The sequence below is a fragment of the Musca autumnalis genome, unplaced genomic scaffold, assembly GCF_047663935.1.
Source record: "Musca autumnalis isolate F117 unplaced genomic scaffold, ASM4766393v1 scaffold_1, whole genome shotgun sequence".
NCBI classification, from domain to species: Eukaryota; Metazoa; Arthropoda; class Insecta; order Diptera; family Muscidae; genus Musca; species Musca autumnalis.
The window spans coordinates 275,818,880-275,831,437 of NW_027411644.1; the positions used below are offsets into that span (position 1 = coordinate 275,818,880).

General features: G+C 35.6%; 1 protein-coding gene across 20 annotated transcripts in view; it reads left to right on the forward strand.

Moving 5' to 3' along the window:
• Positions 1 to 12,558, forward strand: part of heph (polypyrimidine tract-binding protein 1 heph) — a 757,797-nt gene that overhangs the window by 254,438 nt on the left and 490,801 nt on the right. For 6 of the 20 annotated variants that reach the window (XM_073961222.1, XM_073961226.1, XM_073961224.1 and 3 more), the window contains one exon: positions 300 to 326. The exons of the other annotated variants lie outside the window; for them this stretch is intronic. In XM_073961222.1, coding sequence (XP_073817323.1) covers positions 300 to 326 — 27 coding nt within the window. The remainder of the gene's footprint in view (positions 1 to 299; positions 327 to 12,558) is intronic. 20 annotated transcript variants of the gene reach the window in all.

Here is a 12,558-nt window from a genome sequence, read left to right on the forward strand (position 1 = left end):
TTATGTTTATTTATAAAACAATAGTGGCAACGATAATCCTCCGGAATTGTTTTGCCATGGCCGGCTGACTGGCTTTCTGGTCATTGTTTTAGCGCACCTCGTCAACTCGACTGATCAAACAAAAAAAAAAAAAAAAACTTTTCAACAAACTATAAATAAATTAAATAACTTTATGAGTTTTTAACAGTTTTTAATTAATTGTTGCTTAGACAATTTATTTTAGTTAAATATTACATTTTCGCTTAAATTATCACAAATTATCATATATTAACATATTTTTCTCATTTCTTCTTTTTTAGGTAAGTTTGTCAGCTATGAACGGCGGCGTAAGTTTCATTTTATTTATTTTCCCCGCTTTATTGCAACTAATAACATTTGCATTTATCTCAATTATTAATACTAATTTCTTATCGTTTTTTGTTTGTTTTTATATTAACTTTTCTCCATTGCTTTATTGTTTACTTTGGCAAATTCTCTGTACGAAATTCTCATCTTTGATTCTTTTTTGTGTTTTCTCCAATTTGGGTTTTTCGATTTTGGCGGCGTGCCGCCCTGCCTCTGAATTGATATTTATGTTTGTGGAAATTGTTATTAATGTCCGTTTTTATGGAACTTACATCATCAGCTGCAAGCGTTTAGCGTACATTGAACACCTACTGGCTGATTTGTTTATATTCAAAAATAATAATTATGAAAAATAAAGACACAAAGTTATGTTTGTCATTGTATTAACTAGATCGATTTGAAAATAATATTAAAACAATATTTGAATTGAAACTAAGCCAACAATATTCCCAGCAGACGGCAGCGTTAATTTGCATTAAGAACTGCATTTAATTTTACCGTGACAGACGACAGTTTTTGCATTTACGAAACAGCTGATTGCTGGTACACAACTGATTTGTTGTTGTTTGCTATGTAAATTGTGTCTCAGAGCATGAATATGCCCTCTCCTTACATGAATATGGTCTCTCTTCTACAGTATTGCCATATTGAAATACCTAAATTCAGTTGAAATTCCCTTTTATCCTAGACAGACGGCAACGTTAAATTGCATTAAGATGGACATTTAATTTTAACCTGACAGACGACAGTTTCTGCATTTACGAAACAGCTGTTTACTGGTAAACAACTGTTTTGTTATTGTTTGCATTGCAAATTGTGTCTCAGAGCATGAATATGCTCTCTCTCCTACATGAAGTAGGGCTCCATTTTACAGCATTGCAATATTGAAATACCTAAATTCAGTTTAAATTCCCTTTGATTTTGTGCATTAAGAATGTGGATACTCGTAATGCATGAATTAATTTGAAGTAATACCCTAGACAGACGGCATCGTTAGTTTGCATTAAATGCCTTAATTCAAATTTATTCGTGCATTATTCACATTCTTAATGCACAAAATCGAAGGGAATTTAAACTGAATTTAGGTATTTCAATATGGCAATACTGTAGAAGAGAGTCCATATTCATGTAAGGGAGAGAGCATATTCCTCCTCTGAGAGCATAGTCCTGCCGTCTGTATTAGTAAATCAAGTGTTTTTTAATGAAAGATATTGTTTTTTATTCTGAACATGCATATAATTTATTTCACAAGAAGGCCTTTTGGTCTTATATAAGAAGAATTATTATTCATTTATAAGAAAATTTCATGGACTTCTTATAGAAGACTTTTTGGTCTTATATAAGAAGTCATGTCGATCTTCAATAGAAAGAATTTATGGTCCTCTATAGGTCTTCTATATAGACTTTTCGCTCTTGTGCAAGAAGTTTTTTTTTGTTTTCTATAAGAGCACCATTTTGTCTTTTATAAGAAAGCTTTTGGTCTTCTATAAGAATAACTTTTTGTCTCTCAAAAGCAGACTTTTGGGTTTCTATAAGATGTTCTATTTATCTTCTAAAAGAATATATTTTCTATAAGGAAACCTTTTCGTCTTCTATAAGAAGATCTTTTGGTTTTCGATAGGAAGATCTTTGGTCTTCCATATGAAGAATTGTTGGTCTTCTAAAAGAGACCCGTTGGTCTTCTGTAAGAACACTCTATGGTCTTTTATAAGAAGACCGTTTGACCTTCTATAAGAAAACTGGTTGGTCTTCCATAAGAAGACTGTTTGGTCCTTTAAGAAGACCATTTGGTCGTCTATATGAGGACCTCTCGTTCTTTTATATGAAGGCATTTTGTTCATCTATGAGAATGCTTGTGGTCGTCTTTAAGAAGACAGAAAGAAAGAAAATCTTTTGAACTTACTTACTTACTTAGCTGGCCCAAGCACTGCCTTGTCTGCTTTCGCAAGTACCCAGGCTTCCGAACCATACATCAGCACGGTATCAGTATCAGGTTTTGTAAAGCGTTGTGTTTGTTTGACGAGATGTGGCTTTATTCCTAAACTGCTTACCGCCCGAAGCAGCATCTGTTGGCCAACACTATTCTTCTTCGTACTTCACAACGGATGTGGTTGGTTGTGTTTACGGCGGTGCCGAGGTAGACGAAGTCCCTTACTGCGTCAAAATTATAGAAACCAACGTCAACAGTTGGCCCGATGTGTATGGACGCATTGCGCGATGACACCATTATCTTTGTCTTTTCGCCATTTACCGCCAGATACACTTTAGCAGATTCCCTTTCGACTTTTTCAATGGTATCAGTTACTTCCTTGACCGATCGACCTGCGATGTCAATGTCATTGGCATAAGCAACATATGGCTGTATGCTTTTCCAGCAGAATGTTGAAAAGGTCACACGTGAGGCCATCACCTTGTCTGAAACCTCTTTTGATACCAAACTCTTCGGAGAGGGTCTTTCCTATTTTAACTGACGATCGAGTATCAGTTAATGTCATTCTACAAAGCCGGATGAGCTTTGCAGAGATACCAAATTGAAATACCTTTGAACGTAGCGGGCTGTCTAAGGCTGCTTTGTAATCAACAAAAATGTGGTAAGTGTCCATCTGCATCTCTTGGGTCTTCTCCAGGATTTGCCGCAGGGTGAATATCTGGTCAATTATGGATTTGCCAGTTCTAAAGCCGCATTGGTATGGCCCAATTATTTCATTGACCATAGGCTTTATTCGTTTGCACATTATCCTTGACACTATCTTGTAGGCAATGGGGAGAAGACTTATGCCCCTATAGTTAGAGCATACAGTCTTATCTCCTTTCTTGTGGACAGGGCACAGGATGCTCAGGTTCCAATCGTCGGGTACCCGTTCTTCCTGCCAGAAGGTGCTAATTAGCGTGTCGCCTCAGGTTTTGAACAGCTCGGCTGGTTAGCCAACGGCTCCTGCTGCCTTATTATTCTTCAGCCGATTTATTGCTGTCTTTACCTCATCTTGGTCGGGTGGTATACATTCAATACCATCTTCTGGGATTGGATCTGTGGTATCTTCGTTGACTTCGCTACTATTGGATACCAACAGTTTGGAAAAATGCTCTTTCCATATCCTTAGCACACTATCTGTATCAGTTACCAGATTACCTTGCTGGTCTCTACAGGAGGATGGTTCCAAAGCCATCAGTTTGATGTTGCACTCTTTGGTAGAGTTTTCGGACTTCATTCTGTCTCCTGTACATCTCGGTTTGTTCACTCTCCCGCTTTTTCATCTCTCTCTTTTTCCTGCGGAAAAGACGTCCTTTTCTCCCGATACCTCTCTCGTGCGCTACGCGTTGCTACTGATTGTAAAGAAGCCCTAAATATATTTAGCTAAAAAAATAATTTTGGTACCAAAAAGTACGATTAAGTACCAAAAGTAACATAATTATGACGTGTCAAAAAACTTATGCCGTTTGGCCTTGGCCTACCTATTTAAACATACGCCTCCGTAATCAGAAAGGAAGCTGGATTTTGTTCGTCCATTAATTTTTATTTTGCTGAGAGGTCAGAGAAAAAAACATGAGCTGTTAATATGCAGTTTTATAAATACTGACAATAATTACATGCCTTTTAAGACAAAATGTAGATTTTGTCAAAATAATTATGCCAGGGACGACAGAATGTAAAAATACAACAGCGTAATAAATATTGACATACAAATTAAAACCTCAATGGCATTTAGTTACAAGAGCGGGAAAATTCATTCTTTTGCAGGACGATGAACAGTGACAGTACCAACTTATCTGCCCAAATTAATTTTTATCATTCGAATCTTCAAAACCTATAGCTGTCAATATTAATGTATTTTACCTTTGGTGTTTTTTTTTTTGTTCAATGACTCATTATGGCAAATTTTTTTATGATAGAGTTTTCATATTTAATTCATTTGAAGAAGCCCCTTCTAAAGAGGGAAAAAGGGGAGTGACAAGGATGAGATCCCCCCATTATGATATCATTTAATATGTTGTAAAAAATATTATCTACATATTTATTTATTATTTGATATTCATGTTTTAGGTATTTATACCACAAATGTACTTAGGGATTTGTGCACAGCTGTGGTAAAAGGCAAATGTGACTAACTAATATGTTTAGTTTTGAAGGTAAATTTCTGAATTTATTAGCCACATAGCGATGCAGTAATCACAACTTTTTAAAAACAAATCAGTAGCATAATTTATTTTAATCGTTTTTTGTTTTTGGTACTTATCTTCCTTGCCATTTTATCACATCGCATAGCAAATGTCGTATGTTCTCTTAATGAATAAGTAGTTGTTTGATTTGAAAGCCAAATATGTAAAATATTTTGTTGATGATGCCACTTAATGTGATGTCTGTTTATTTGTGTGTACATTTCAATTGCCAACGGCTGGTTGGTTGGTTGCTTGGCTAGTTGGTTGGTCGGTGGGTCGGTCGCACGACGTCTTCGACCACTTGTTAGTATAAATATGGAAATGATTATGATGATGCGCCCTAAGTCTGAATTCTAGACAATAAATAGACAATGGCAATAGAAAAAGACCCAAGTCACCAGAATAAATATGATTTATTCCATTTAAGCTAACAATCACAATAAATGAAGGGGGAAATGGGATTTAAAGACGTATTAAAGTAAGGCAGCAAAATCAAATGTTCCTTGAAATTTTTTTTTCTTCTCTGGTAAATGAGCAAACTTGTTTTCTTTTCACGTATTTCTTAGATTTGAATGGTCCCAAGTAGGTTCTTAGGGAGAACAGTGAAAGGTCTTCTTTACAAAAATGCCCAGAACATATGTTTCTATTGCTGACACAGAATAATAATTAAAATTGTTGCACATTAAATTAAATTTCTATGCACATTATCAGATTTTGCCACAACAAAATTATGCCAAACGAAGTTGAATCGGAACACATTAAGTTCACAATATTTCCAAAAGCATTCCTCTGAAAAAATAAAACAAGATACAACGGTTTGTGTTCATCCATTTCATTTGTAGAGAGAAATGCACCTCTTAAATTTCTAACCAAACAAACAGCAAATTTATTTAACCTACATATATAAGAAGCCAAATTGATGTGTAATGTAATCGACAAATAGAAATTTAAAACAAATGTTTTTTCTACATCTCACAAATCTTTCGATCACTAGCGGGATAAATGCCCGATGTGGCGGCGGGTATGTAGGCACAATGATTAGCTGTTTGCTTGCTTTAGTAATTGCTTACTCTTATTGACAGGTGGTTTCTGATGATGCTTCTGCTGCTTGAACTTCGTCGTTGCTGTATTTGTTGTAGCGTTGCCAATAGCGTCAATTTGTACAAAGTTAACTCCAGATAATTGTAATCGAAGAAAATAAATGAAAAATCTTCATTAGAAAATTACATACTACTCTACGGAATGATTTATTGATCTTTAATGAGAAAACCTTTTGGTTTTGAGATGACTCCGGGGTCTTCTATTGCGGACATCTTCGAGAACACCGCATGGTTATTTGAAGTCCTCATTTTCTTCTATGAGAAAACCAAATGGTATGCGATGGGGAAACCTGAGGACATCATGGTCTTCTATAGGAAGACCACATGGTTTTCTCTGAAAAGGCCTCGTGGTCTTCTATAAGAATGCCTCATCGTCTTATATAAGAAGACCTCATGGTCTTCTACAAGATGACTTCACGGCCCTCTATAAGAAGACCTCATGGTCCTCTCTATGAAGACCACATGGTAGACTATCATAGATCAGACTTCATAGTCTTCTATGAGAATGCTTCATAGTCTTCTATGAGAAGACATCACTGTCTTCTATGAGAAGATCTCATGATCTTCTATGAGAAGATCTCATGATCTTCTACGAGAAGATCTCATGATCTTCTACGAGAAGATCTCATGATCTTCTACGAAAATATCTCATGAACTTCTACGAGAGGAACTCTTGATTTTCTACAAGAACATCTTCTGGTCTTCTACAAGAACATCTCGTGGTCTTCTATGAGATGATCTCATGATATTCTGTGGGAAGATCTGATGATCCTTTATGATAAAATCAAATGATCTTCTGTGGGAAGATCAAATGATCGTATATGAGAAGATCAAATGATCTTCTACGAGGATATCTCATGAACTTCTACGAGAGGAACTCTTGATTTTCTACGAGAACATATTGTGGTCTTCTACAAGAACATCTCGTGGTCTTCTATGAGATGATCTTCTATGATAAGATCCAATGATCTTCTATGAGAAGGTCTCAGGATCTTCTATGAGAAGATCTCATGATCTTCTACGAGATCATGAACATCTCATAATCTACTTTGAGAAGATCTCATGATCATCTATAAGAAGATCTCTTGATCATCTACGAGAATATCTCATAACCTTCTACGAAAGATCTCATGATCAGATCTCATGATCTTCTACGAGAAGATCTCATGATCTTCCATGAGATGATCTCTAGATCATCTACGAGAATATCTCATAATCTTCTACGAAAAGATCTCATGATCTTCTACGAGAAGATCTCATGATCTTCTATGAGAAGATCAAATTATATTCTATAGGAAGATATCATGATCTTCTATAGGAGGATCTCATGATCTTCTATGAGAAGATCTCTTGATATTCTACGAGAAGATCTCATGATCATCTATGAGAAGATCTCATGATCTTCTACGAGAAGATCTCATGATCTCTCATGATCTTCTACGAGAAGATCTCATGATCTTCTACGAGAAGATCTCATGATCTTCTACGAGAATATCTCATGAACTCCTACGTGAAGAACTTTTTATTTTCTACGAGAACGTCTTCTGGTCTTCTACAAGAACATCTCGTGGTCTTCTATGAGATGATCTTCTATGATAAGATCAAATTATCTTCTCTGAGAAGGTCTCAGGATCTTCTATGAGAAGATCTCATGATCTTCTACGGGATCATGAACATCTCATAATGTACTATGAGAAGATCTCATGATCTTCTAAAAGAAGATCCGTTGATCATCTACGAGAATATCTCATATTCTTCTACGAAAAGATCTCATGATCTTCTACGAGAAGAACATGTAAAGTTCTATGAGAAGATCAAATGATCTTCTATGAGAAGATCACATGAGCTTCTATGAAAGGATATCTTGATCTTCTATGAGATCTCATGATCTTCTATGAAAAGACCTCATGATTTTCTATGAGGAGACCTCATGGTCTTCTACGACAGAACTTCATTGCCTTCTACAAGGAGATCGCATGATCTTCTATGAGATGATCTCATGATCTTCTATGAGAAGATCTCTTGATCTTCTACGAGAATATCTCATGATCTTATAGAGGATCTCATGATCTTCTATGAGAATATAACATTATCTTCTATGAGAAGATCTCATGTTCGTCTATGAGAAGATCTCTTGATCTTCTACGAGAAGATCTCATGATCTTCTACGAGTAGAACACGTAAAGTTCTATGAGAAGACCACATGATCTTCTATGAGAGGATCTCATGATCTTCTATGAGAAGATCTCATGATCTTCTATGAGAATATCTCATGATCTTCTATGGGAAGATCTCATGATCTTCTATGGGAAGATCTCGTGATCTTCTACGAGAAGAACACGTAAAGTTCTATGAGAAGATCACATGATCTTCTACGAGAAGATCTCATGATTTTCCATGAGAAGATCTCATGATTTTCTATGAGAAGATCTTCCACGAGAAGATCTCATGATCTTCAAGAGAATATGTCATGAACTCCTACGTGAGGAACTTTTGATTTTCTACGAGAACATCTTCTGGTCTTATACAAGAACATCTCGTGGTCTTCTATGAGATGATCTTCTATGATAAGATCAAATGATCTTCTCTGAGAAGGTCTCAGGATCTTCTATGAGAATATAACATTATCTTCTATGAGAAGATCTCATGTTCGTCTATGAGAAGATCTCTTGATCTTCTACGAGAAGATCTCATGATCTTCTACGAGTAGAACACGTAAAGTTCTATGAGAAGACCACATGATCTTCTATGAGATGATCTCATGATATTCTGTGGGAAGATCTGACGATCTTCTATGATAAAATCAAATGATCTTCTATGGGAAGATCAAATGATCGTATATGAGAAGATCAAATGATCTTCTACGAGGATATCTCATGAACTTCTACGAGAGGAACTCTTGATTTTCTACGAGAACATCTTCTGGTCTTATACAAGAACATCTCGTGGTCTTCTATGAGATGATCTTCTATGATAAGATCAAATGATCTTCTCTGAGAAGGTCTCAGGATCTTCTATGAGAAGATCTCATGATATTCCACGAGAAGAATACGTAAAGTTCTATGAGAAGATCAAATGATCTTCTATGAGAAGATCACATGTTCTTCTGTGAGAGGATATCTTGATCTTCTATAAGATCTCATGATCTTCTATGAGATCTCATGATCTTCTATGAGAAGATCTCTTGATCTTCTTTGTGAAGATCTCTTGATCTTCTACGAGAATATTTCAGGATCTTATAGAGGATCTCATGATCTCCTATGAGAATATAACATTATCTTCTATGAGAAGATCTCATGTTCGTCTATGAGAAGATCTCTTGATCTTATACGAGAAGATCTCATGATCTTCTACGAGGAGAACACGTAAAGTTCTATGAGAAGACCACATGATCTTCTATGAGAGGATCTCATGATCTTCTATGAGAAGATCTCATGATCCTCTTTGGGAAGATCTCATGATCTTCTATGGGAAGAACACGTAAAGTTCTAGTTCATTATCTTCTACGAGAAGATCTTATGATCTTCTATGAGAGGATCTCATGACCTTCTACGAGACCTGAGGAGACCTCATCGTCTTCTATGACAAGTCTCCATTGTCTTCTGCAAAAAGATCTTGTAATCTTCTATGAAAAGCTCATTGTCTTTCATGAAAATACATTATGTTCTTTTTATGAGAAAACCCCATACAACTCCCATCTAAATGTAATGAGTTTCATTTATCTGGTCTTTACTGTAATGGTTATTTTTAACAAACCTTCATCTCGACATTGATTTAATTTGTTAATCATAGTCAATCGACACTTGTGGTATTTGAAGTTAGAATAAATGGTCAAGCGACTAACAGCAACAAAAACCAAACAAAAATTGCATTATTGTTGGCCAATTGGCCAACAATTGAAATACACTGTCAACCGCACATCCGCAGCGGCCCAAGAAATTGATTGAACAATTTTGGGGTGACTAAGTTTTAATGCGATTTTTTATCAGAGAAAAAATGCAAAGATATTTAAATTAATAAAAAATTGCGAAATGTGACTTTATTGGGACAAAAGAAAAAATCTGAAATTTTCATTCATGCATTAATTGATATTTTTTTGCAAAAAACAAAAACCTTTGTGCATGGATTTCAATTTTGTGTTTTTTGTCGAAAAATTTTAGCAGTTATCTGTTTTGTGCATTGCTCTGCGTTTTTTTTTTTTTTTTGTTAACAACATCTGGCAACTAGTGGCTACTTATTTACGACTTCCCCGCCAGATAGTAGCCTTCAATTAATGAGGTGAGGGAAATAAACAAAATTTCGATTTTGATTTCATATTTTTTCCTTTTTTGCATATTATGGCCGAAACTAAAAATCAAACACATGGCTTGTTTTTCTTTACGGGGATACAATTCTAAAACTTTATGATTTCCGCGTAAATTGTTACAAATTAACGATGAAATAGGCATTCATGGCAAGGAAAAATTTCGGCGTACACAAATAAAGCCCCCATGAAATAACAATCCAAATGGAATATGCAAATTAGCCAAATAATAATAAAAAAAAAAATATTGAAGCCATTTTCGTATTTTTGGGACCTTTTTTTATTTTACCTATTTGTCTTCGCTCTAAGAAAAAGTGTTTAACAAAAACAAACAATTTTATTATTTTTGATGAATAACGAAATGGGGTGTAATTTCGTATTTTTTAAATAAAAAGAAAAATAATTAAAAAAATTTTGCAGTCTATCTCTGAAAGCTTAATATAGTAGGAAAAAGAAAGGTGAAAATACGTGGATTTTCTAGAAATATTGGATTGCGTAGCCGATTTTTAGAAATATCTTAAGCCCCGGATGAACACCTTCTGTCTATATCATATCCAGCGAATCGTTTTAGGATTCAACAGACATAAAAATTTAAAAAGGTGGGCGTCAAATTTTCTTTGCATAAAAATCTAAGTCGGGTTTTTGGCGAACATTTCACAAAAAGAATTATCCAAATCGGTCCAGCCGTTCTCAACTGATGACATTACCAACAATGCCTGTGAAGTTATATTGGAAATTATATTGGAAAAATTAATTTTTAGCAAAGGCGCAAACCATTCACAGGGTGACTCAGAGAAAACATATTTAACTAAAATTGGAGAACAAATTGAATCGCAAATTATAATTTATGGTCATAACTATTAAAATAACGGTAAAGTATAAACAATTCTGAACAAAATGAATGAAGGAGGCATAAATACGTGTTTAATATATATCAAAGAGCTGTATTGAAAAAGACACTGAACAGAACAGTCCATTGTGCCAAAACTATAAAAGATGGGCGGACGAAACTTGGCTTAAATTAAAGGTCTCTTGAATAGCTATCAGCCCATATATAGGTTTTATCCGAAATCAATTTCAGAGATCTGCATTTCTGCGATCTACCTTGGGCCCACCTATGAAATATACACTTGACATAATAGCCCACTGTTCCAAAACTATAAAAGATGGGCGGCCGAAACTTGGCTTAAATTAAAGGCCTCTTGAATAGCTATCAGCCCATATATAGGTTTTATCCGAAATCAATTTCAGAGATCTGTATTTTTGCGATCAACCTTGGGCCCACCTATGAAAAAGACACTAAACAGAACAGCCCATTGTGCAAAAACTATAAAAGATGGGCGGACGAAACTTGGCTTAAATTAAAGGCCTCTTGAATAGCTATCAGCCCATGTATAGGTTTTATACGAAATCAATTTCAGAGATCTGCATTTTGCGATTTACCTTGGGCCCACCTCTGAAATATACACTTGACATAATAGCCCACTGTGCCAAAACTATAAAAGATGGGCGGACGAAACTTGGCTTAAATTAAAGGCCTCTTGAATAGCTATCAGCCCATGTATAGGTTTTATCCGAAATCAATTTCAGAGATCTGCGTTTTGCGATTTACCTTAGGGCCCACCTATGAAATATATACTGAACATAATAGCCCACTGTGCCAAAACTATAAAAGATGGGCGGACGAAACTTGGCTTAAATTAAAGGCCTCTTGAATAGCTATCAGCCCATATATAGGTTTTATCCGAAATCAATTTCAGAGATCTGCATTTTTGCGATCTACCTTGGGCCCACCTATGAAAAAGACACTAAACAGAACAGCCCATTGTGCAAAAACTATAAAAGATGGGCGGACGAAACTTGGCTTAAATTAAAGGCCTCTTGAATAGCTATCAGCCCATATATAGGTTTTATCCGAAATCAATTTCAGAGATCTGTATTTTTGCGATCTACCTTGGGCCCACCTATGAAATATACACTTGACATAATAGCCCACTGTTCCAAAACTATAAAAGATGGGCGGACGAAACTTGGCTTAAATTAAAGGCCTCTTGAATAGCTATCAGCCCATATATAGGTTTTATCCGAAATCAATTTCAGAGATCTGCATTTTTGCGATCTACCTTGGGCCCACCTATGAAAAAGACACTAAACAGAACAGCCCATTGTGCAAAAACTATAAAAGATGGGCGGACGAAACTTGGCTTAAATTAAAGGCCTCTTGAATAGCTATCAGCCCATGTATAGGTTTTATCCGAAATCAATTTCAGAGATCTGCGTTTTGCGATTTACCTTAGGGCCCACCTATGAAATATATACTGAACATAATAGCCCACTGTGCCAAAACTATAAAAGATGGGCGGACGAAACTTGGCTTAAATTAAAGGCCTCTTGAATAGCTATCAGCCCATATATAGGTTTTATCCGAAATCAATTTCAGAGATCTGCATTTTTGCGATCTACCTTGGGCCCACCTATGAAAAAGACACTAAACAGAACAGCCCATTGTGCAAAAACTATAAAAGATGGGCGGACGAAACTTGGCTTAAATTAAAGGCCTCTTGAATAGCTATCAGCCCATATATAGGTTTTATCCGAAATCAATTTCAGAGATCTGCATTTTTGCGATCTACCTTGGGCCCACCTATGAAA